The sequence below is a fragment of the Typha angustifolia genome, chromosome 9 (assembly GCF_048772165.1).
Source record: "Typha angustifolia cultivar Huaian chromosome 9, ASM4877216v1, whole genome shotgun sequence".
Classification (NCBI taxonomy): Eukaryota; Viridiplantae; Streptophyta; class Magnoliopsida; order Poales; family Typhaceae; genus Typha; species Typha angustifolia.
The window spans coordinates 4,264,765-4,290,903 of record NC_133247.1 but is presented as its reverse complement, the minus strand read 5'-3'; the positions used below and the strand labels follow the sequence as shown (position 1 = coordinate 4,290,903).

At 36.9% G+C, this 26,139-nt stretch overlaps 3 protein-coding genes across 5 annotated transcripts; all 3 read left to right on the top strand.

Moving 5' to 3' along the window:
- Positions 1 to 2,117: 2,117 nt before the first annotated feature.
- On the top strand, positions 2,118 to 9,248 carry LOC140766506 (inositol phosphorylceramide glucuronosyltransferase 1-like). The gene is made up of 10 exons (XM_073105886.1): positions 2,118 to 2,402; positions 3,174 to 3,294; positions 3,399 to 3,584; positions 4,146 to 4,309; positions 6,501 to 6,608; positions 6,729 to 6,866; positions 6,944 to 7,093; positions 7,743 to 8,016; positions 8,092 to 8,215; positions 8,359 to 9,248. The coding sequence occupies exons 1-10, from the start codon at positions 2,181 to 2,183 to the stop codon at positions 8,498 to 8,500; spliced, it is 1,629 nt and encodes a 542-aa protein (XP_072961987.1). The 5' UTR covers positions 2,118 to 2,180; the 3' UTR covers positions 8,501 to 9,248.
- Positions 9,249 to 10,142: 894 nt separating this feature from the next.
- On the top strand, positions 10,143 to 15,000 carry LOC140767241 (cryptochrome-1-like). Of its 2 annotated transcripts, XM_073107087.1 has the most exons (6): positions 10,143 to 10,497; positions 10,595 to 10,988; positions 11,515 to 11,736; positions 12,528 to 13,240; positions 13,582 to 14,250; positions 14,851 to 15,000. In XM_073107087.1, exons 2-6 carry the CDS (start codon positions 10,676 to 10,678, stop codon positions 14,914 to 14,916), a joined length of 1,983 nt encoding a protein of 660 aa, XP_072963188.1. In that variant the 5' UTR covers positions 10,143 to 10,497; positions 10,595 to 10,675; the 3' UTR covers positions 14,917 to 15,000. The 2 variants fall into 2 exon arrangements, with proteins under 2 accessions (XP_072963188.1, XP_072963187.1); XM_073107086.1 differs by having other exon boundaries at positions 10,143 to 10,988.
- Positions 15,001 to 17,513: 2,513 nt separating this feature from the next.
- LOC140767402 (phosphoenolpyruvate carboxylase kinase 1-like) lies at positions 17,514 to 18,722 on the top strand. 2 transcript variants are annotated; one of them, XM_073107291.1, is made up of 2 exons: positions 17,514 to 18,352; positions 18,527 to 18,722. In XM_073107291.1, exons 1-2 carry the CDS (start codon positions 17,557 to 17,559, stop codon positions 18,580 to 18,582), a joined length of 852 nt encoding a protein of 283 aa, XP_072963392.1. In that variant the 5' UTR covers positions 17,514 to 17,556; the 3' UTR covers positions 18,583 to 18,722. The 2 variants fall into 2 exon arrangements, with proteins under 2 accessions (XP_072963392.1, XP_072963391.1); XM_073107290.1 differs by having other exon boundaries at positions 18,508 to 18,700.
- Positions 18,723 to 26,139: the final 7,417 nt, after the last annotated feature.

Genomic DNA, 26,139 nt, shown 5'->3' with positions numbered 1-26,139 from the left:
AAAAGAATAGATTTGGAATATCAAGAGTCAATACCAACTTCTAACGAGAGTATTAGTTTTCCCATTATGCACGTAGACTTCTAACATCTCTTTAATGTAAGCTTCTCAAAAATTAATATTATTATTATTCACATATATTTCTTTGACTGTTCATATGTTAAATTAGTTATAAGTTTATAAGCTTTTATTTTGTAGTTGGGAAAAAGAAAGGTATCCATATAAATTGATATGGTTTGACTCTTGGTGTATTATTCTTATTTGTATATACACAAATAATTAAGGAACTTTGGAGATGTATAAATAATTAAACCCTCTCTCTAAAACATAAAATTGTAGAGATAATGGTAAACTAATAACCTCTTTTAGAGCATGAAATAAGATAGAGTGGTGCATTTGGTGCAGAGATAATATAAATATAATGCTGTTTGCTTCCTGGATTAACTGTTTAGCTAATTTGTAAGAGGATGTTGTTGTTAATTAACTGTTTAAAGAATCCAAAGGCAGGCTAATTTGGATTACTTACCAAATGGGTTCCCACTAACATACAATTAACAACTTAAACTGTACGTTGTCTCAACTTAAACCCTTCATCTTTGCTATATTAATATTAATTATGAGACCAAACTTCTTTCAATTAGACTTTGATTGAAAGAATAATATTTCTACGTTGAAGTTAAAAATTTGGTTGCATGCCAGAGACGTTGTTTAATTATTTTCTAGAGATCATAAATCTCTTGACCTATAAAAAATATCTCAGACATCCCCTATGTAGCTTTTTGTTATAAGTTATACGATAAGTGAGTAGCTATATGATATGTCCGCCCTTATATTTTAAAGGAAAAAAGAGAGAAACTTCACCATAATTATAAGTAGAGAGGTATTTTAATTTTTTCACCTATTTTTGCCCGTGATATCAGCGGTAAGATACTTTCAATAGTTCATAAGATTATTAAAAAAAAAAGTTAAAAATTATTTATAAAAACTATCACGAAGAATTAGTTCAACGAAACTAAGTTACATCTTAAGCCCAAGCATGCTAGGTCCATTATTTCCAAGGCCCCTTTGGCTTTCATAACAAACACTAGGCCATCTAGGCTTAGTGTATTGCAACTCCTACCATATAAAAAATAATAATTTGCACCAAAAACATCTTTTATTTTAATTTTATATGAGAGGCCACAATTTTTTTCTTTCTTTCTTTTTCCCATTTATGCTATGATGAGATTGGTGCCTCCAAATGCCAAATCATTGAAAACTATCCTTTTTTTTGGGTCTATTTTATCATTTTTGTCTCAAAAGGATATGAGCATTCTATCTAGTCTATGAATTTGCCTACAATAATCAATAATAATAATAATAATAATAAAACTCAAGCTAAATTTATGTAGGAAGTTTATGATTTACTTTGAGTTCAATGAGTTATTAAGCCAACTTGAACTTGGCTACTTAACTCCTCTAGCCAAATGGGCCAAGGTGAGATTCTTTATAGGGAAAAATTTAAAGTACTAGATAAATAAAAATAAATAAAAACTAATTAACACCACACTGTTACCATCATATAACCTAATATTATCATCACAAAGTTTAAGTAATTATACTTAAGAATTATCGACATTCTATTATTGGGATGAGGGTTTTAATGCCTATGATCATAGGAATAATGTGAAATTGAAAATATAAAAATTAGAAAGGAAGAATTGAGCTGATTATTGACATTGATAAATGATAATGATAAAATTATCGTACTTAACAAGATCACATATTTATTTATTTATTTTAATTTTAATTTAAGGTAAAAATTTGCCTCCGTTTTAAATGGATATTTTTATATGTAGAATTATTATTATTTTTTTTGCATAAAAGACGATAAAATAAGATAGAGGTTTGCAAATTTCCCTCCATGTATCCGGACTTTTCTGCCAGGCGAGATTAATTATTTATTAGCATAGATTTTGGTTATTAACGAGCTAAACTTGCTTATGATCACAAACCTCGACTTGAGATGAGACTACGAAGTCGGCAACGACTCGATTTTAGCGTGTCAGTCGGCGCCGTCATCCTCCTCTTCTCTTGCCCTGTCTCATTCTATTATTTGTATATAAAAAGTTCCCTTCTTTCTTCCGTTGGTTGGAAATTTTCTTGTTTCCGCGCAATCTGAGATCCCTTTCTCGGATCGCAGGATGAGGAAACTAGGGTTCTTGGTGGCTCTTTTGGTGCTTCTGGGATCGGGGACTTGGGCGGGAGCCGAATCCGATGAGGCCTACGTGACCCTCCTCTACGGCGACGAGTTCGTCCTCGGAGTTCGCGTGCTCGGGAAGTCGATTCGGGACACCGGCACCACCAAGGACATGGTCGTCCTCGTCACCGATGGCGTCTCGGATTACGCCCAGAGACTTCTCAAGGTATGCGTTGTGATCTCCTTTTCCTTGTAAATTGGCTTCAGTATAGGCTTGTTTGATCGCATTTGTGCGAAAGATTAGAATTTTGATCGGCACAACGTTTTGAATGCGTGGATTGACTCAATTACTCGACTGCTTCAAGAGAGAACCTGATATGGTCGCTGGAGCTTTCTTTAATTTGCACAATTCTTGGATTGGCTTGAAAGTTTTTGAGTAGATAATTACCTAGTTAGTTTTCATATATCTTTGTCTGCAAATTGTTATGCTTATACGTGATAATATGATCCTTCCACAGCTCACTAAGATAGAAAATATTCACAAGTTAGGCTTGCCTTATTTATAGCAGTTTTATCTTGCAAGTTCCTTAGTAGTCAGGCTTGCCATGTGCTTTTATTTTAAAACGAGAAATAGTTAATATGCGCCAATTGTAATAAATGATTAGTAAGCATGCGTCACCCATTGTACATGTGAGAGAGATGGCAGATGTGATACCTTCACTAGCTGTGCTAAAAGTCCATTGTCAGAGGAGATGCTTTCTCATGTGTCAGGTGATACTTATTAATACCGATTTTTTTACATGTTACGACCAAATGATGCACATCTTTTTAATACTTAGCACACTTCGTATTCATTTATGCATGAATTACTAACAAATAGCCTGATTAGTCGTCTATCTTTTATAAATGTTGAATTTCTGCTGTTTTTTTATAGTCACTCTCATAGCATATCTTGCCACTATTTGAGTTACTAACCTAACTTAAAAAACAAATGTAGGCTGATGGCTGGATTTTGGAGCATATAAAATTGTTGGCTAATCCAAATCATGTAAGACCAAAAAGATTTTGGGGAGTCTATACTAAATTAAAAATATTTAGTTTGACGAAGTATAGAAAAGGTAAATTTGATATCAATTTTCTATGACATTTCAACAGGCTTGACTTGCTTATCCTCTGGGTTCTCTTTGGTATACTTTATATTGTGTTTTCTTGTTTCTTTCAGTTGTTTATCTGGACGCGGATACCATTGTGGTAAAGAGTATTGAAGATATTTTCAAGTGTGGAAGGTTCTGTGCAAACTTGAAACATTCTGAAAGAATGAACTCTGGAGTAATGGTTGTAGAGCCATCTGAAACTGTTTATCAGGACATGATGAGCAAAGTGAACTCTTTACCTTCTTATACTGGAGGTACCATCTGTAGTTCATACATTTTCTGTTAGCACATTGATTAGATGGAATTGCATTGTTCTATTGATTATATAGTTTCATCCCAGGCAGTTCTTAGACGTGTTTTACTCTTTGTTTCATTTAGTGAGACTTGAATCTGAAGACTAATTGGCTGCTTCATGACATCCATCCTGTGCTGCTTGAGACTATGCATAGTGTCTGAATAAGAAAATAATATTCAGGAGAAAAGCTGTCATTTTGAGAAGAAGTCTCTCTCTGAGTTCTCAACTGGTAGCATGTCATGCATAGTGTTTGAATTGGTCTTTCTTAGAAGATCTTTTGTAGTATTTTGTCATGTATTTTCTGAAGTTTAAATTATAACAACAGTACAACCCTTGTCCTTTAGGATAATTATTGCAAAAGTATTCAGCAGCCTCATTTTTTAGACCCATTTACATCAGCTTGGCCATGGTTTTCTTTGTCTATTCTGTTATGGTTTTTGCTAATTGACATGCCACTCATTTTTTCCTTTAGGCTACTTATGATGGTTTATAATCTAGAATGTTGATTTAATATCTGCAGGAGATCAAGGTTTTCTGAATTCATATTATGCTGATTTTGCCAGTGCTCATGTCTTTGAACCAAATATACCAAAGCAGGAGATAAACTCTAAATCTGAACCTGACATGCAGCGGCTTTCTACATTATATAATGCGGACGTTGGTCTTTATATGCTCGCAAATAAGGTAATGACTCACTATATCAGAGGTATACTTCTTTTACAATTGTAGTAACTCAGAGGTATACTTCTCTTACAATTGTAGTAATGTAGTTCCTTATGTTAATTTACTCTTACTTATCCTTTTTTTATGTTATTGTCTTCATGGACATATGGGTCTTACTCTTATATGAAACATCCTAACTCGTTACGTGCCTTCCATATGAGGTGGCTCTCACGTGAATTTCATGTAGAGACTAGAAGAACTAGCAACATGCAACTAATACCGAATAAGACAAAAATAGTGGAAAACAGAAGAAGCGTCTGCAGGTTGCAACAAGTCCAACTATAATACAATAGTAGATAAGATCTGTGAATATAAGAGTACATGCTGAAAAGTAAGATACAATATGGAAAAATAATGTAACTCCTTACAAAATATTACACCATAAGGGAATTCAAAAAATAGGCCTAATGCCTATTAGATGAACTATTACAAGGCTCCTATCACAATGACAGTCAATCTATGCACACATCAAATATGGATAAGCCTAACATTATATGGATATAGGTACGCCCATCATAAAAAGTATATGAATATTTAATTAATTGAATATCACGATAGTAACAAGACATGCACACAAATATTTTGGTTAGCTGGTCCGTCCGATCATATATAACTCTATACACCCCTACCATGTCTATTCATCATGCCTAAAACTACGCCCACCTCACCGACCATCACCTATACTCGTCCAATGTAAATACCCCCAAAGGAGGGTAGATTCTAGTGGTAGAATCACCTACCTATTACCTGACGAATAGCTGACATATTGTCCGCTATAGCAGACTAAGGACCTTAGTTGTAAGCCATCATCACGAGTCAGCGTCGCACCTCAGCTCAATATCATTGCATCACTTGTGTGGAAATTATGAGCCGTTGCTCAAAGATGCTCTCATCCTGCGTCATCAAGTATCGCTAGGTCTACATCATTATATCATTCGATATCAAATTTAAATACCTTAAAGAATTTGACTCTCATTAGTCGACAATGTATTCGCTCGTCTAAACTCGGCGAATGACATGCTTGGTTGTCTAGGATTCACATATTATAACTTCAAGCGTAGGCCCTACTATATCATATTATAATATATTTTTTTGTCTTCTACCCTAGCCGAGGAGGTTTAAGTATTGTTGAGATATAGATGCCACACCCTTCATAGTAGTGCACGTATGCTAAGACATGATATTATATAGAAAAATAAACATAATGAAAAATATTGTCATAGAGAAACATGTGTTATCATACATGAGCATAATAAGAGAGATATGCAAAAATCATGATAAGAACATAATAATCATCATGTGTAATTACAAATGCTAAAGTTATCATGCCATATTTAAGCTACTCTAGTGTATAGTCTAACACATCATATCAATCAATAACAACAAAGGAAGATAGTCCATTTGTTTAGATATGCTAAAATTTTCTGGTAATAAGAATGTTCCACTTAAATCTTGGTCTATTCCAGGCAGGCGCCGATTTCAGGGGGATCTGCGGTGAAATACTAAGTCAATATTAACATAGTCCTTCCCTAATCTCGCGCATGCCAATAGAATCAACGCCTGTCGTCATCCTCCTTAGTCAGATTCCTTGCTGAAATTGACTTTTATTTTGGGGATGCAGAGTGAGTTGTAAGCGGATGTTCAAGTGTTGTGTCCCAAGACCTTGGAAAAAGCTTATGAGGATGCCATTCTCATGGAGAATATATAGGGACCTTGAGTCAGAGCAAGCCACCGTGGCCCAGCTGAGATGACCGACAACCGGCTCGGCAGCTAACTGCTAGTAGCGTGTGCAAGGTGGCCGCCGAACTTTGCCACGACAGAGGATGAGATCCTCTGTCGGGCAAGTGGGGAGGGGGTGAAGGAAGGAGGCAGCATGTGGTCTTTATGTGCTGGCCCCTTTTTTACGGGTCACATTATATATTCCGATGAATTGACACTTTGGTAGAAAAGAATCTGTTAGAATCATTCATGTTTGTTGTCAAAATCTCACTTGCGATATTCACATCACATCTTTAACTATATTCTGCTTTCACTGTTTGTAAAAGCTTAGCATATGTTAGCTTTCATGACCATTGGTGAGTCAACTAATAGAAGAAGATATCATATTCTTATATAAAGTTATGGTTACATTTATCTTTTTTCTTTTGTACAGTGGATGGTAGATGAAAAGGAACTTCGAGTAATTCACTACACATTGGGTCCCCTTAAACCCTGGGACTGGTGGGCAGCATGGCTTATAAAGCCTGTGGAAGTTTGGCAGGTGGATTGAACTAGTCTATTTATTTTTGATTCAGACACATCAATATTCATTTGATTCAGACACATTATTGCTAACTCAACAAATTTTAGTTTTCATTGGTTTATTGTGCTGATGGTGCAGAATATTCGGGAAAGGCTCGAAGAAACTCTTCCAGGAACTGGTGGAGGAAGGAATCCTCATGATCAGCTAGTGATCAAATTTTTATTCCTTCTTCCCTTTTGTTTGTTATTCCTCTGTTACTATCAACCGTGCCTTCAGGTTGGAAACTTTATCCTTTTGTACAATACCAGTTTTGAAATTGAATGATATGTGGTAATGTCATTAGCTTATTGCAGGTTAACATGGACCTATTCAGTTTATCTTGTCAAAGTTCTTTATGTGGGTTTGCCAGACATGCTTTCTACAAATACAAATCTGGAGGGGGGCTTCCTGGTTATTCCAGTGTTGGAGTTGCTTTTTCTTCCATTGCTAATACAAATCAACAGGTTATTGCTTTTCTCAAGTATAATGATGCAAAGATGATTATGTTACATGAAATGAGCTACGTCCCCATTTTGCCCAGATGAAACTATTTAGAATAATTTCATCCTTCTTTCTCGAAAAGCAATCATGAGTTTAAACATGGACAACAGGTTATTGTTTCTCTAAGCTGTTAACCCACCTTTCAGCTTCTGCTGTGGCTCCTGGGGCTGGGACTTTATAACTCTTTTAGAGTAAACAATATGTGGCATGATAATTTGATGCACAGGCGAATTTTTAGCTCTTGCATGTTTTAAGTTGCATCTCCTGTGGTAAGTCAGTTCAACAAAAATTTCAGTTTAAATGGCATTGAAACAAAAATTGATGACGGGGTCTTCTTTTAGAGTAATTTTAAAGAGTAATTGGCCTTCTTTTTCCCCTTTTTCTTTATTGGAGTTGCTTATATTCTTGTTTGGGGTCTTCTTCTAGAGTAATTTAAAGAGTAATTGGCCTTCTTTTTTCCCTTTTTTTTATTGGAGTTGCTTAGTTTTCTTAGTTCGCTCTATAACCCTTTTCAATTCAAGTTGCTTGGATCCCGAATAACTTCTGATCTGCAATTTTGCATTGTATTTTAATGGATATCATCAATATGATGGATTGTTTGATTTGCTGCAGTTTTCAAATGGCGTACATAGCAAGTTACCTGCTTATTTGGGCGCAATTTCTGTGTTAATCTGCTTTATATCTGCTGCAATATCTCTTGCACTTGCATTTGTTATTATTCCCCAGCAAGTGATGCCATTGACTGGTTTGCTTCTGATGTATGAGTGGGCATTTGTGACATTCTTCTTAATATTTGGAAGTTACCTCCGTCTCGTCTATCTTTGGGGAAATGCTAATCAAGTAGATTATGGAAACCCTGATTCATCTGATCATCATACAGGAAAAGGTTTGTTTGGCTGCACAGAAGCTGACTCAAATGCACATCTAGTGACATTCTTGACAACCTACTTGTTTTGTGCAGGTCATCAACTCAGCACATCTAATTGCTACTTGGAAACATTGTTCTATTGGATAGGAATGGCATTTTTAGCTCTAGCAGCTCCGTTGTTGCCAAGCCTACTGGGCATTTCTGCTCTTTTTGCAAGGTACAGTAATTCAGAAAACCTCAACATTGTCCTTATACTGATCGATTTTATGATTAGTTAATCCAATAAAAATTGAGCATCTATACTGGCATCATGATGGTTATGACGTCTCTCTAAAGTTTTTCTCTTTTGTTCCTTAATAGGCTAGGCTTGATGGTTGTTGGAGGACTTATAGTGGCATCATTCATGACGTATGCTTCAGAGCATCTAGCTATCAGAGCATTTGTTGAAGGCATGAAAGCTCGTGAGCTACCAAGAACTAGAAGAATATGTCTATTGTGCTAACTAGTGTTAAATTTGCAGCATTAATCATGTTTATTCTCTTTACATACAATTTTTGTAGATGTAAGCAAAACATCTTGGGCTGTCATTTGTTCAATTTGGAGGGCAGATTTTGCGCCTTCTGTGCATCGAACCTTGTACCTAAATAAACATACAATTGTTAGTTAGTTTCTCCTGTGCTGGTTCTAGCTCCAAGGGTTTTTGGTGCAGGTTTCTCCTCTCAGAGGACTTATCCTCTTGTTGCCACCTGAGTATTTCCCATCCCCTCCCATAGCCCAAGTGGCTAGGGAAGGGGAAAGACCTTCCCTCTCTCGTCTCTTCCTCCCCCCTCCTACTCTCTTCTAAATTTCTCCTATTATTCTCTTCCTCTGTTTGCTGGCTTCATTCGTCTTGCTTCTGCCATTGCTGGCCTCTTTCTCAACGTTGTCGTTCTCATTCCCGCCCTTGCTATGTTTGGCAGTCACAACCCTTTCCTTCACTGTCGTTGCCACACCCTCCCTAGTTGTTGCCACCCCCTCCTCACTATCGTTGTCCTCTCCTTACTGCAGTCGCATTCCTCTCCATCGTTGTCGTCCCCATCATCCGCCTCTCTTCTTCCTCTCTTTGTTTTTGTTTTTCTAGATATTTCTTGTTATTTTTTTCTCTGTTGTTGACGCAGTCCGCTTCCTCCCTTCATGTTGTGAGGCCTTATTTTTTCAGCTAGAGATCCTTCTCCAATCTTTGGAGATCATAGGGCTATGTACTTATAATTATTGAATCACAACAAAGCCACAAGCTAAATTAAGGTCTTTTGCGTCTATGTATTTACTAGGATTGTTCTTCTTGTTGTAATTTGTTAGCACCCTATAGCTTGATGTCTTGTTACCCTTTGTCATGATATTGATCGTTGTAATCAAGTAGAGAGTTTATATCAAAGAGTTGTCGCTCGCTCTATTCTTCTTTTCTATCGTACACCGGGTTATGTTTAAGGATTGAATAAAATTTTTGTCTACAGGGTTTCATTTGTACTGAAATAATTGAGAATTAAACTTACTTGCCTGAGTATGTGACGTTTAGCTATCTGGAGCTAGCAATTTATTGTGGTCAATGATTTTGAGCACACTTGGCAAAATAACATAGTTTCTACCAAAATGGCTGAATAAATCAGTGTTTCACATCCTAAGGTCTCTGCTAATGAGTACCAAGAACTGCTTACTCTATCAGCGAACTAACTACATGAATTAAAAACCGACATTTGTGACATTGACTCTACTTGAGAGAGCAACATTAGACATACGTAGATCATAAGTTATTTTAGCGGGTAAATAAGTTTGAGATCATCTCCCGTATCCAGGTACGTAGCTGTCTGCACGTGATGGGTAGAAGAAAAACGATAGTATAAAGAAATCAAAAGTTGACAAAGGTGCCAGAATCCAGAAGAAACCAAATCTAACATTAAATTGAATGGTACATCAACCTGCTAATGGTTGGTTGGGAGGGGTGTGTCCTTTCCAAAATGGGTCTTTCAATTTTTAAACCAATTCTCAATTGGGTAGTTTACGGGGCTTATCGTGGCGCTTGTCATCTTTAGGTGCAATCGGATTTGGGTTCTTGGAATTTATAGCATCGTATGGGCAGGCATGGGACTCAAAGTTCTCACTGGGATGTGGGATTTTGGATCTTTTGTGGATTTTGATTGAGTACTTACTACCTGGCTTTTGAGTAATTGCATGCACCTTCTTTTTGATTGGTTAGGCACTGTTGGCTCTCTGGATTGGTGGGGCCAAGATGGGGATTTGCTTCCCTGTCCTTCTGTGCTACTGTTCTAGGGTTTCCTTTGGGTAGGTGTGCAATCCCGAGGGAGCTCCATAATTTGGGAATTTTTTTTCCCCAAGGCTGAAATTACTAATTTATTCGAGGAGAAAAGCTGAGGAAGGATTTGGAGCAGTTTCATACTTGTTATATCTCCATCAATCTGTCATATTTTGAGACATGCATGTGTGATTTTCTGCTATCTTCTGGTATTGTTTAGGACTTCAATTTTGCCAAATTACTCGATATTTTTGTTCTTGAAAGTACCAGTTTGATGCTAGTAGCTCAATAGAGTGTTTATTGTAGCTTTCTCCTTTATTATCTGGAGGATTTGTTATTGAATTTGCTATCTGCTCCTGGTTATGAGAGCCTGAGATTGGTGTGGAGATGAATAGTCCAAACAAGACCATTATTTGGTTCAGGAGAGACCTAAGGATTGAGGACAACCCGGCCTTAGCAGCCGCCGTGAAGGATGGGAGTGTTCTTCCTGTCTTTATATGGTGTCCGAGTGAAGAAGGGGAATTTTATCCAGGTCGGGCTTCTCGGTGGTGGCTGAAGCAGTCTCTCACCCAGCTCAATCAATCCTTGAAGTCGCTCGGTTGCCCGCTTGTGACGATGCGAACTGAGAGCACTCTTCCAGCCCTTCTGCAGTGCATTGATGCAATTGGAGCTACTAGAGTGGTCTATAATAATTTATACGGTATGCAGTTGGCCAATTCTTGAATCGATTCCCTTTGATTAGATCCACTATAGTGCACTTCCATTTGCTATTTAGTCATCTCTTAATTACATTGGGTTGCTTCTGCTATACGCAGGACTTGAAACTTAATTTTTAACCACTATTACTCTTAAATCTGTTCAAGTGGTTTTAGCTTTTTGTTTTGTAAAAACTAAAAAAGTTTATTAGCTAATGTCGCATACTGTTCATCTTGGTCCTCATCATCTTGTTCTCATAATTGCAGAATTTAAAAGAAAGGTTCTTAAGCTACACAAGTCTTAGATGATTTTATTTTCTCAATTGTGCTCAGGAGGGCACTTTTTGTTCGGACTTCTAGTCTTTTTTCATATGGCACCAGCAATTCTGTTTTGGTTTTATTGGTATTAATTCTACTCCATCTCACATTTGTCATATTGCATTATCGTTATATATTTTGGCCATCTGAAGATAGTTATAATGTAGTGTAAAGGCAATTTATTCATTCTTATGCATTCCACCTCATTTTCAGACCCTGTTTCACTTGTACGGGATCACAAAATCAAGACTCAGCTCATGGCTCTTGGGGTTTCGGTGCAAAGCTTTAATGCTGATCTGCTTTACGAACCTTGGGAAGTCTCTGATGAGAATGGACATGCTTTTACGAACTTTTCTGCATATTGGGAGAAGTGTAAGGACTTGCCTATTGACTCAGTGACGTCTCTTCCTCCATGGAAATTGGTGGCAGCCACAGGTAGAAACTGGAATCATAATAGTTTTATTCAGTTATTAAATATTTACCTTCTTGGTTTTAGATCCATTAAATTCAGCATCTGGCATATTGATCTTCTTCATTCTCATCCTTGTGGTCTTGTGTCTTTTCCCTTTGGTTCTCACCTATGTATTTTATCAATACAATACTTCAATTATTTACTCATCAGTTCACGCACATGTATACCCCATGTGTTGTATGTGAATTTGAAGACCTCGCCATGTTCTGGAAAGTTTTGTTCTTTCAATTAACATTCCCTTGTTATGGATTAAGTTGATATATCTGGTAAAATTATTATGTCACTGTGGGATATAAGCAGCTATGTTAATGAAGGCAACAAATATACTATCCTTATTTCTAGAAGAAATCTATAGTTGACCGCCAAATCGAGAAGGCACAATTCATATAGGCCCCAACTAATGGAAAAGCGTTTGACATTTTTTAAAGTTTTAAAGTCGTCAAAGTCTATGTAAGTGTGAATTGTAAGCCCAACCATCCTCTGTTGTGCTTATTGGTCAGACCTTAAGATGATTTTCCTTGGAATGGCACTCCTAGATTAGAGAAAAGGTGAAGAACCTAATCTTGCATACTTGAGTAACCTTCAGCAGAATTATTGCTGTTGTGTTATATGAACACAGGGCTATTTACCTGAACCTTTTATTTTAATTGTAGATGTAGAAACTATATATGTAATATAACTGTTGCTTGAGTTGTAGGAATATCTTCTATAGAGTACCCTTCTATGATTCCTCACATTCAATTTGCTGTTCCAGGGGTGGACGTCATTCATAGATGTTCAATTGAGGATTTGGGCCTTGAAAATGAATCAGAAAAATCAAGTAATGCATTGCTAAGTAGAGGATGGTCTCCAGGTTGGAGTAATGCAAACATAATGCTAGATGAATTTGTTGAAAGGCATTTAGCGGAATATGCAAAAAACAGAAGGAAGTTGGAAGGAACCACAACTTCATTGTTGTCACCATATCTCCATTTTGGTGAAATTAGTGTGAAGAAAATCTATCGAACTGTTAGAACGAAGCAGATACAATGGGCAAAAGATGATATGTCTGAAGCAGAGGAAAGTGTGGACCTTTTTCTAAGGTCAATTGGTCTTAGAGAATATTCACGTTATTTGTGTTTCAACTTTCCATTCACTCATGAACGATCATTGTTGGGGAATTTTAGGCACTATCCTTGGCAGTCAGATGAGGGTCAGTTTAAGTCTTGGAGGCAGGGAAGGACAGGATACCCATTGGTGGATGCTGGTATGAGAGAACTCTGGGCAACTGGTTGGATACACAACAAAACTAGAGTCATTGTTGCAAGTTTCTTTGTGAAATTTCTACTACTCCCATGGACATGGGGGATGAAATATTTTTGGGACACGTTATTGGATGCTGACTTAGAAAGTGACATCCTTGGTTGGCAATATGTATCAGGCAGCTTACCTGATGGTCACGAGCTCAACAGGCTTGATAGTCCTGAGGTATGCGATATCCAAATATTTTCATGAACTATAAAAGATGCAATTCAAATGATAATAAACAGCCTTAAACTATGAACACTGACAAATATGTATCAACAACAGCAATACTGCTAGTATTTTGTAAAATACAACAGACATCATATCTTGATAGATTTTTTAACTGAGAAAACAGGCAACTCTAGTATATTGAAATTATCCTTAAATGAACTTAATTCGCCAATCATGTATATACAACAATATAATGTTTCCATGAAAATATCTCCACTTCTTTTCTTTCTACATAAAGCATCAACTAATAAACATTATTTTGGCTTGCTCAACTTTCTTATCCTGGAAATTAGGTTCAAGGTCACAACTTTGATCCAGATGGTGAGTATGTGAGAAGTTGGATTCCAGAACTCGTGAGAATGCCAAATGAATGGATTCATCATCCATGGAATGCTCCTAAATCTGTCCTGGTGGCTGCTGGAGTTGATTTAGGAGTAAACTACCCTAAGCCCATTGTAGATATTAATACTGCTCGTGAACGCCTGGATGATGCTGTTTCCTTGATGTGGAAATTAGACAGAACTTCAAGAGTTGCAAAATTTGGTGGTACAGATGAAGTTGTTGCTGATAATCTAATGGAAATTAATACCTTGGAAATTCCTGTGGTCATTGTGAAGAAGGAAGCATCTTGCACTAGTTCATCTTTTGATCAAAGAGTACCCTCTTATTATAATGTTAAGAACAATTCACGCAACATTACGCCGAGAGATGTAGATGGTCAGAGACCTATCCAAGCAAACTTGAATAACCAAGTAGAGACTTCAAAGATGAATGAGGACACACTTTCTACAGCAGAGTCCTCATCTGGCAGGAAAAGAAGCATTAGTGATAGTCTATATGCTGTTCCCAATCCAAAATTTTCATCAGCAGAAGAAAATTCTCTCAAGGAACATGATTCATATGCTTCAGTGGGATCTTTTGTGCGCAAATGGCAAGAAGCAGACAAACTTGGAGCAGATAAGGTAGTGTAGAATTTTGTACTTTTTAAGTTTTAATGGTGAAGAACTATAAGAACACCTTGATTGTTGTTCAAACTAACATTAGATAATGAGAGTAGAATGACTAGTTGAGTTAACTGTTGTCCTTTCATGTAATTGGATGGTAACAACTGCATCATACTCCGTTACCAATCCACTAGTTTGGCACATGGATTGTCCATTAAACAATATCAAGTTTCCGCATTGAAATGCTAGATGCAAATAAGCAAACTCTTTAAGCTACATGAATATCATATAAGTCTCTTCCTGTAAGTAGCAAGACATTTTGGTGTTTGCAGAATATTATTGTTGTCATTTCGATCAATTATGTATACTCAGGCATTCGTGAATGTAAATTGAGGATTGTTATATGAGAGAATATTGGTCCATGACTAACTAATCTTTAAGCTACATGAATATCATATAAGTCTCTTCCTGTAAGTAGCAAGACATTGTGGTGTTTGCAGAATATTATTGTTGTCATTTCGGTCAATTATGTATACTCAGGCATTCGTGAATGTAAATTGAAGATTGTTATATGAGAGAATGTTGGTCCATGACTAATTAATCTTTGTTTTCAAGCAGGAAGAAGAAGATATAGATGTCCAGAGCTGCATTGATGGCGATAGACCATCCAAGAGATCTAGTTAACCTGAAACTGACAGAACTGACAGAGCTACTGATGTACAGTACTGTTCAATATTTATGCTATATCTTTTTAGAGATTTTTACAAATCGCACTCTACATTTTACCTATTTTGTGATTCGCATTTCGTCCTTGAGGATTTTATAATCCGATCTCTCATTTTCTCCTTTAATTTTTATTTAACATTCTGGATTAACTTAGACAGTTTTAAAAAAATTTGTTGTATTTGTTATAATATATGAAATAATTTATGAATACCTAAATTATTCTTGTCTTATTCATTCTAAAGAAAAAGAAAAAGATGAGGAAGAGGGAGAAGAGAGAAGCTGAGGAAAAGTGGTGGTGGCAACGGTGACAACGATGGAGGAGGTAGATGAAAAAGATGATAGCGGGATATAAAAAAGAGAGGGAGTGGTGGAAGTATTTTCGTAACTTGGTCACCGTTAATTAGTCAAAATAATATTAGAGTATTAAATGATAATTATAAAAGGAAAAAAAAGAGTCAAATTATAAAATCCTCATAGACGAGATGTGAATCATAAAATAAATAAAATATAGGCTGCGATTTATAAAAATCTTTATTTTCTTACATTAGTTTGAGATGCACAGGAACTTGAATCTCACTTATTAACAATTTTGTATCCTACCTCTTCTCTTGTTCATTGAGGTCTGCCATTACAAGCTCTAAGCATTGTTTTCCCTGTCTAAGTTAATAACAACAGCTAATGATGCGCTCAGTATAAGGAGCAGAGAAAGAAGTTCATATTTGTCACTATTTTCTAACCTTCAAATTTTATTTTTATTTTTATTTTCATTTCGCCGCCATAATAAATCTTGTTAGATTCAGCTACATAACTTTCTGTGTTGTGTATTTTGTTTGAGATCAGCAAGCTCATTTAATAAATCAATTCAACTCGAGCTATGATTTATTAAATAATAGTTAATAAGTATTTTAGCCTTTAGATTGAGATTTAGTGGTTAAATATTTAGTTCCATAAAATTGACTAAGCTTGCCAAGCCAAACGAGCTTAAGATAAGATTTCATCTCGTTTTTTTAGCTTTACTAGTTTTTGAGTTTGATAAATTTAAATTCGAGTCAAAAGTGTAGCTCTTGTTGACACCCTACTTAGTAGATTTCATATAAACTTATTTTCCTGTTGGGCTTAGGACCAGTATATTTGGATACTATGCCCATTGGGCTTGGTTTCAAGATGGGCCTTTGTCTCGTACTCTGGCCCAAGTCTTACTAGGCTTAGGGTAAGAACAATATTGAACCGTATTTCAAAAGTTAATGGGATAATTTTTATTATGTTAGTTGCTATTAGGCTAAAGTTAACTAATGATATTACTTCTTTTCATAGAAGTGGGTTCAATGCAGTTAAATCTATCAGAAATGAAGAAGGAGAGAAAGGCAAAAGAAGTCATCGAACGAGACATGGGTAGAGGGACGGAAAGTAGTCATCCACTGTCTCCAAATCTCCGAGTGAGAATCCGATAATTGTTCTAACCTCAAGAAAGATCACTAGAAAATTATCCACTAGATGAGAAGGTAAACATAATACTAAACATAGGGTTTGTATGTTTGAGCTGCTTGGGCTCGTTAATTCTTCGTTTATTATCATCTATTATAGTTAGGTTTAAAGCTTCTCGTAGTATTTCTTTTGTATAAAATCTTGTATATCGGTTTTCTTTAAAAAAAAATGGAGAATAAAAAAAACAAAAGAGAAATAAAGACTACTGGCAGCAACTTTTATCCTAGTATCTAAGTGCAATTAAATTATTATTAATGGAGAAGCTGTTGCTAAGTTGCTTGTGGTCATAAAATTTAATTGATATTTTATCAGCATGAATTTAAAAAAAAAACATAATAAATCCTCTAGGACGACATTAGATGAGTTATTATTCTAACTCAAATAATTGATGATGAAATAACTCTAGACCAAACTTTTAAGTTTTAATTAGCAATAGATAAGAGAAGAAGACGAGCGGTATGCTGTCTCTAAGTGTTAGTTAACCAAATTATAGATTAAGTTGAGGACAGGGCAATTCGTTATTCCTTAGAAATCTAATGGCAAAAGAGATAAGTGCCCAAGCTATTCACCGGCTTATCGTTTCAGTGGATATTAAGGCGAACAGTAGAGAGGAAAAGGTGCTGCCGTTTAACACGTGGCAGTATACGATTCGATTTATGTATATAAGATATTTTAAAATAATAATTTTATACCTAACTATTTAATTAAATAATTACCACTTCCCCCATATATGAACCCTTTTTGCAAAAGCTTTACCTCCCGGTAGTTATTTTTTAAGAGAAGCCCTAAAATATAGCCCTTTTTGCAAAAGCTTTACCTCTAATTTAAATCATCAATTAGTCACTAAGCACGCTAGTTAATATAATAATAGTACTTAATTAATTAGATCGAAGAGATCTCTTCCTTTGTTTTTTAACTCCCTCCCTCTATTAAGTTAGTATGAGGGGTAATTAAGGGATTGTGAAATGTTTTGATCTCACCTGTCCCCTCCACGTAGGATTCCACGAAATCCAACCTACAAATACCGCAGGTCGTTAGCCTTCGGAATCAAACAAAATTCCAATTAAAATTTAGAGGAAAATAGAAAAGGAATCCAGAGAGAGAAGAAGAGAGATGAGCGAGGAATTGAGACGAGAGTACGAGATAGGCGCGGAGATCGGGCGCGGACGCTTCGGCGTAGTCCGGCGGTGCACCTCCCTCTCCTCCGGCGAGCCCTTCGCCGTCAAGTCTGTCGACAAGTCCCTCCTCGCCGACCCCATCGACTGCGAGTGCGCGGAACTCGAGGCGAAGACCACCCTCCTCGCTGGCGCTGGCAACCCTGCCGTGGTCCAGATCCACGCCACCTTCGAGGACCAGGCTTCCATCCACCTCGTCATGGACCTCGTCGACGGCCCCGATCTCTTCCAGTGGATCCGGCTCCGGCGCGGATCCCCGCCCTCGGAGCCGGAGGCGGCGGCTGTGGTGGCGCAGATCGCGGCGGCGCTGGCCTCGTGCCACCGGCGTGGGGTGGCACACCGCGACGTGAAGCCAGACAACGTGCTGCTCGACCGGGGCGGACGGGTCCGGCTCGCCGACTTCGGGTCGGCTGCGGGCTTCGGCTGCGGGCGGCGGATGACTGGGCTGGTAGGGACGCCGTTCTACGTGGCGCCGGAGGTGGTGAGAGGGGAGGAGTACGGCGAGAAGGTGGACGTGTGGAGCGCCGGGGTGGTGATGTACGTGATGCTGACCGGCGGGGAAGCGGCGCCGTTCTACGGAGAGACGGCGGAGGAGACCTTCAAGGCAGTGCTGAGGGGGAACCTTAGGTTTCCGGCAAGTATCTTCTCCGGGGTCTCCCCGGCCGCGAAGGATCTGATGAGGAGGATGATGTGCAAGGACGTTTCTAGAAGGTTCTCCGCGGAGCAAGTCCTCAGTAAGTATCTTCTTTTCGGGGGTTTTTTTTGTTGGGGTAGTTTTTAATGCGCTTTTCAAAAACGCACCAAAAAGCCACAAATCATTTAGTGAATTAGTTATTATTTTGGACTATTATTCTTGTTTATTTTTAAAAAAAGATTTGAATTTGAATAGTGCATCCTTGGATAACAAGTGGAGGTGGGCTGGGAGCAGAGGAGGAGCAAAGCTAAAGGAGGAAGAAGAGATTAGGAGATGGTTATTACTTACTTACTGCCTGTGAATAGAGAGAGTGTTGAGAAAGTGAGAAGCTTATGTACATTTTTTGGGCTTCTTAGTGTAAATATTGAAATAAAGAAGATAAAGGAGATATAGTATTTGGTCTCCTATTTTTGGCATCTAATGTGGAATTCCCTTGTTAGTCTTTCTGGCACATTGTCAAAGCTAATTTCCTCTTACACTGGACTAAAGCAATTCTCTTGTCTATAGGGTCCATCTACCACTAGAAATCATTTCTAGACATTTGTTTATAAATTATTAGAATGCTCTCATTGCATGCATCTTCTGGTACTGTAAATAAACAACATTAGTATGATGGCAATAACTCCAGGAAATCCTAAATAAGTAGATCTTAAATGGTTACATCTTACCTGGGCTTTGGGTCCCAAGGAACCTATGAATTTTTCTTCTAAGTTGTGCTGTATCACATATCTATTGTTTGCCCAGATGACTTGATACTTGTATATATATTTTTTTTCGGTAGGAGAGACTCAAATACCCAATCACTAAGGCTACATACACCTTGAGCAGGATTAGCTACATGTTTATAGTATCAAACATTATAGCTTCCTTTATTCCCTCTCAAAACCAGTGGACTCCCACAGGATTTTCAGGTGAATTTAGGTGGTTTGGATCCGTGTTTTAATTGCTCAGTAGTTATTAATTAATAACAGCATTGCTACTTTGTTATCTTTGTTCTAGTTCTAGCAGGTGATAGGTCTACCACAACGGTTGTCCTTGTTTGAATAAGAGAGAAACAAAGAACAACAAAGTGCATTGTAAATGGCCCAGCTATATATATTACTTGTTTTATCTATTGGTGCTTTTAGGAGGAGACAATAGAACATGATCCATTTTATAGTCCATTACATTACATTCCATTCTAATTTTTGTTTTTATTCTAACAAAGGAGTTAGCTGGAGAGGAATCTTGTATAATCTCAAGGTTACTCCTTTAATAACTACATACATTGCTAACAAAATACTCACTAAAAGCATAGTTATAACTTGGAGACTAAATATTGAACCATTAAAACCCTAGAACTTAGAAGAACCTCACATGACCATGTCTCCTTTCCTCTGACCTAAACTTTGTTCCCCATAACTTCCACATCCACCCTCATCTCTTTAGTTGGCAGAACTCAGCCTCCTTACTTTTTAGAGTTTTGGTAGGAAACCCTTGAGCCTATAGCCCACAGTAAGCAAGGATTTCAAGCTGTCCATGTGATAGATCTGGTGGCAAACTTGTATGGAAACAAAATATAGCATTTCTTCTATTTGTCAACTTGGAGTGCAAGAACTCCAGATATATATGAAACATTTTGAAGAGTTTATTTACCCAAAAGATGAAAAAAAAAACCTTTGGCATTTTGTTTTGGCAAGCTACATTTGGAACTTCAAAATCTTTGGAAGCTATTTTACCTAATGGTCATTTGTCTCTTTGCCAATCAAATGACAAAAAGAATGACTCATATTCCCACGTAATATTCCAACTTTATGTTAATTATAGATTATAAAAGCACTATCATCATAAGAACAACAGACTAAAAACAAAAGGAAGTTAGGTATACTACATTATGCCGCATAAAACTTCTTTATCCTTTTGGCAGCAATTAAAGGGAGAAATGTATACAGTTACCAAGATTGAAAGCATGGAAAGATTCATCGATCTCTTGGAGGAGAAAATTTATAAAAGTTCCTCAAGTTGCATGGGGTTAATTTATCATTAATAACCACATAAGCGTGCACCACAGAATTCGGTTTAAGAAGATGGACAGTGACTCCCCCTTGATGAATTGTTTCTTCTTCATGTTGCACTAATCATTAATTTTTTTTTCATTTTTTATTTGCTTAATGTGTTGTTGCAGGATGTTAATGATTGTCGATAGTTATCGATTACCAGAAACGGTCTAATATAGTCTAATTAATAACACAACAGACATACAAGTATCTTTTTTTTGTTTTATTTTCTCTCTTTATTGAACTTTTATTCAAATATAAAAAGAATATCTGGAAATATTATAAAGCTCATTTCATACATTTCCTGAAGATTTCCGAAGCGTTTGTTGAGTAAAATTTCCAGTTATAAGCTCATGGGGATCCAGGCCTGCATTCTTCTAATATATTAGAATAAGAGTGGCACAATTTGTGCACCAATCGGCACACTATTTAACCTACTTGGCCATTAATTTCTAAATTTGATGTGTGACATAGCCCAAGGGCATTGATCTTTTAGTCCTTCACCTAATTTGTGCCAGGTTTTTTTATCATTAAATCCCACCAACTTTAGTAGACAAGTGTTCCATTTATTGGAACCCCTCACATATTAAACACCCCACCATCATTATCTTATCCTAACAAAATATACTATAACTTTCAGCATAAGCAACAAGGGCCCAGGCTATCACTGTCTTTCTACTCACCATGGAAGCTTCCACTTTCCACTCTCCAATATTCTATAACGATACTAGGTTTCAGTAGTGGCTCGGCACTCAAAATGGACCACTAATAAGAGATCTTTTGAAAATTAAATTTGAATTCAGATCAACCTTTTGGAGGTACCATAGCCAAGGAGATACATAAGCAAGCAATATAACAAATAAATAACAGGCCACATTTGTTCATTGAATAAAACTTTGTTTCCTATCAATATAGAGGGGGTGAAAAATGCTGTTTGATCTATCATTGGAATAAATGCTGAATTTAGTGAATCAGTGTGAATCGCAGTTAACAATCCACATCAAAAGGAAAAGGACCCTCAGCTGATCTGATATGTGATGTATAGCATAACATTCTCATCAAACCTAGCCCAACAAATTCGGATTAGTTTGCCGGGAGACGTGAATGTAAAATTTTATCAGCAGATTTACAGTTATGCGGGTCCTGCAAACATCAATCTAGAATGAATATTGTCCGAAATATGGAACAAGAACCTGGCTTTGGCTGGAATGGTAAATGAAAATTGACTACAGATAAAAGATCCGGCGAAAAGCCTTTCGAGAAATGGGGTAGAAACTCTAGAGCTCAGATCTGGAATGATACAATTATTAGCCAACCGTTAGGTCATCACTTAGTGCCCCATTCATTGTAGACTGTAGAGGATACCTGTAACACTAGACTTTCATTTGGCAGTGAAGGCTGTTTGGAGTGGAGGAAGATTATGACAATGGCCAGACTGCAAAGCTTATTGCCCCTTCTAACTGATAGCAGCAGCACATAGAAACTTGATATCTTATCCTTGCAACTGTGATAGCTAGGTTCACCAATTTGTCTTTGAGATATTCGACGAGCTGGTGCATAAGCCTTGTACTTACCTTGTACATAAGTTTTATAGCTCGCTTAGCGCCGCCGATAGCCATGTTTAGAATTCTTACAAGATTCAGCCAATGCTCCAAGACAAGCAACCTATAGTGTATAAGCACATGTGATTCTAGGTTGCCTCCATGCTGTCACCCTCATCAAGGAGCATATCCGTTGGGGCCTTTCTCAGGAAGGCTTTATCAACTTCTGCAAGATAAGTTCCAAACAGTAGTCTTTACGAATTACACCCAGGAAGAGAAAATTAGCCCAGAGATATTTCCGATCAGTAGTTCTGTGGGAGGGGAATGCAAGAGGTTATGTGATTAAGGTCACCTTGCTAGAGAATCTCTGTGGAGTAGTATGAATTCAAAGAGGAATACAAACTGGAATGAGAGCAACCACCCTTTCTAATGCCATTATGCCAGTTTGCAGCAAGAACGTGTGTTATTTCCTTTGCGCTGCTAATAGTTAGATCTCTAGACAGTACTTCTCCCCACCTCCAAAGATCCAAATAAAAGTACTGGAAGATGAGTCCATTTCCAAAGACAGAAGTGCTGGGGCTACTACCATATAACCAAGACAAATAAAGTCCAGAAACTTTTCAAAAGAAAAGGAAATTGTAATACTTCATTGAAAGACAGATTACAAGCAGGTATTATTCAAAGAAAAGTAGCTAAGTGGAGAATAAGGTACTAATTCTGCAATACACATGCAAAGTGTCATCCTATCAAGATACAAGTTGATGGTTATGGTCAAGTCATACGATAATCTGAAGTTTCAGTACGTACAATATCAGCAATCAAGAATTTTATAAGAAACCTACATAAGATGGTAGGAATACCTGCAATCAATATGCTAGAATCTTGCTGAAATTTGTCTTGGAGTAAGATCCTTGCTATTAGACTCAGTTGATATAAACTGCATCTTGATGATTTGAGATGTTTGTGCAATATGACAGTGCAAATGATTAGAAGTTTAAATTCTTTTTTTTCATATTCTTCAATACAGAGAGATCTGCTGTAAGAAATTAATAGACACAGAAATGCAGCAATATATGGAATAAGAAAATCCGAGTGTTCCTTGAGCAAATCATTGCCAAACCAATAGTGAAGAACAGAACTAACAAAAATCTTAAGCAAGAACCAGAAAATAAAAGGAGGAACAAAAGGAACAATTAGCTGAAGAAAAGATCATTATACCAACCATCCAGATATCCACCAAGTTAGGAGTTAGAACTTCTGTTGTAGGAAGGCCACCGGAGGTGACCACATAGCAACAAAGAAAAGATCAGTCATAGAAGTGAACATTACTTATCACAATACGCAAACAATTTTCCAGATATCAAACAAGCAACTCACTTAAAATGTGTCGAGTACAAGGTAAAGATCCTCCACGGGAAGTGAAAAGAAATTAATCATTTTACAATCAGCTACACTTTACTAGTTGCCCGATCAAAAGCTCATGAAATGTTGACAGGAAAAAGGCTGGAACATATAAAACAGTTAGATGTGCAGTAGAATCTATTTCACCAGATAACTCAATGGTCTACATAAATTTCATAACTATTTTATCACAACAATTAGAATTTACAAATTAAATATTCAAAATGTGACAATTAGGTGAAATACAGTAGCATCTCACTTGTTTTACTAGAGAAGCAACTATTATTTATCATGGTCCACAAGTGATCATTATCCTCTCTCAAGCATTAATGATCTTTACATCAAATATCAAACCATAGACTCACAAACCAATTATTCTCTCAACGCAAATTTGAGATGCAAGGGGAAGAACAAAGATTAGAAAACTGCATCTAGAAGCTATTAGGATTTAGGACACATTGCTTCTACAGTTCAGTCACACTTGCTTAGTGATAAGAATCATAAGATCCCACAAACGAGGACCTAGACTTCTATCCTATGCACACTGTCTTCCTTAGCACATGTGAATATAAGTCAGGAGATAGGATACCTACAAGTGAATATCTCAATATTGAAAGTGCAAGTCAACCTTCCTTACAAAAAAGTGAAAATGGAGTGAAATTGGGATACAAAGGTTCAAGCCCAGTTGTCTTGTACTAACTTGAATTTGGACAGCTTTCACAATGAATAACAGTCTAATGAGGGGACAAATAACCAAGCAAGGGAAGAAGCTACGGAAGAAGCTGTTAAAGAAGCAAAAGGGCAAGCATGTGCAGAAGAACAAGCAGCAGTTGAGTGTCCTACCGAACCTCCGACCCAGACTCTGCCACCTAGGGCACCAGCACAACTCAGGATTTCGCCGATTTGTCCTGATACAGCATGCTGGGAAGATGGAGTCGATCTCAAAGTAAGGCCGCACCTTTCTATGTAGGAACAGAAAAATTATATGAAACACCATGATGGGAATGTTATCTGTGCAGCTGCATGGATACACAGTCTCCTGGTCTCCCTACAGAAGCCCTGAGAGCATGCCATATCCAATCAGTCTGTATAGAGACTACTAACCCATCCACCATGACATCGGAGAACTCCATCTTCATGTTTATTTCCATCTTTTCTATGCAATTAATACTGATGTAGGACAATTTGTCAACCTCATCTAACTGCACATTTTTAAGGGAACAAAAATCTCATATGATGATGACTCAGTAATCCTGCATTGACTGCATTAGCCTGCTTGATTGACATCATGAAACTAACTATTTAAGACAAAAAGGAAAAATGTCAAATGAGTTAACAAAGAGTTATCACAATTAGCTTATAGCTAGATCAGGGCATTTCAAAGAAAATTCAGTTCAAGAGCCAAAGAACAATGCTTTGCAAGAATAAGGGCATTTTAATCCTCAAGCCAAAAGCCCAAGCAAAATGAAGTAGGTCTATTATTTATTTCCTTTAGTTAACAGTTAAGAAGAGGAAGATAAAATCAAATAATGTAGTAGAAGTGCAGAAAGGTATTCAGTGTTATTTGAGATTCTTAAATACACCCTAAAATTAACAAGAAGCTTTTTTCTGATACTCATTGAGGTAGCCATGCTTTAAAAGTCAAAAATATTAAAACAACAATGTCACAAATTAAATTTTCATGAAAATAAGGATATTATAATGAATAAGTTTGCTGCTAGTAGAACGATAGCAGACTTCATTATGACAACTTAAGGTGATGCCATAAAAGTCGTTTAAATGGCTCAAAATGATCCATGATTGCCAAAGGCACTGTAGACCAGCTTGGCTACATTGTGTCAGATATTGAGATCAAGATCAAGATCTGTCGAGAAGATCTATCACATTTTCTGATGATTTTGTTGCAAAGTTCCATCACTCCTCTGCTATCCATTTACCAGTCAAAAGTATGCAGCAAAATGACAACAGAATGCTATTGTCATTAGTACAAAATTGCAACCCTTGAGGAATTAAGAAAACTACAACTCGCATGGGCATACTCCTGATTTTTCAATATTTAGTACTGATCACTCCAGATAGAACCTCTAGGCACAAATTCTTATACTAACCAATTGAAAATGTAAACTTCATAAAGGAAGTAAGTCAATAAAGTCAAGGTTCCACAATCCTGAACAATTTTTGTGAACTCTAATTGCGCTAAAGAAATTGTTAAAAGGTGATATCATTATTAGAGAACATATAATCAAAGAAATAGCAGAGGAAAAAGAAATGCGTACACCCCAAACACATCAAGTATCAAATGATTTAGGACTTCTATATGAAAAATCATCCCCAAAAGCATGAATTAGGAAGTAACAAAACTATTATTTAACTCAAAAATGCAAGTATCAATATTGCAAATTGAGTGCACACACAAATTCAATAACCATTCTATCACAAAATTCTAGCATGTTGGAACTGCAAAAGTTTTATATCAAAAGAAAAGAAAAACTCAAAAAGTTAAACCACCATTAACACAATAATATGATGAGTCCATTTACATGACAACAACAGCAACAGAAGAACATTAGTGATAATCTCACGCATTATGAACTATTAGCACCTAATCTCCTTACATGAAACTAATTGAAACTTATAAGCCAGGTTAAAGCAGTGCTGATGGAGTTTTTATCTAGGACTCTTTTACATGAAACTAATTGAAACTTATAGGCCACGTTAAAGCAGTGCTAATGGAGTTTCATATAGGACTTTTTATTGGACATACCAGATGAGCTTTCTCCAGACTGCCAAAGCACTATTCATTCCCCTCTTCCTAATAGTTTCACTAATGATTATATATTACTTTATAG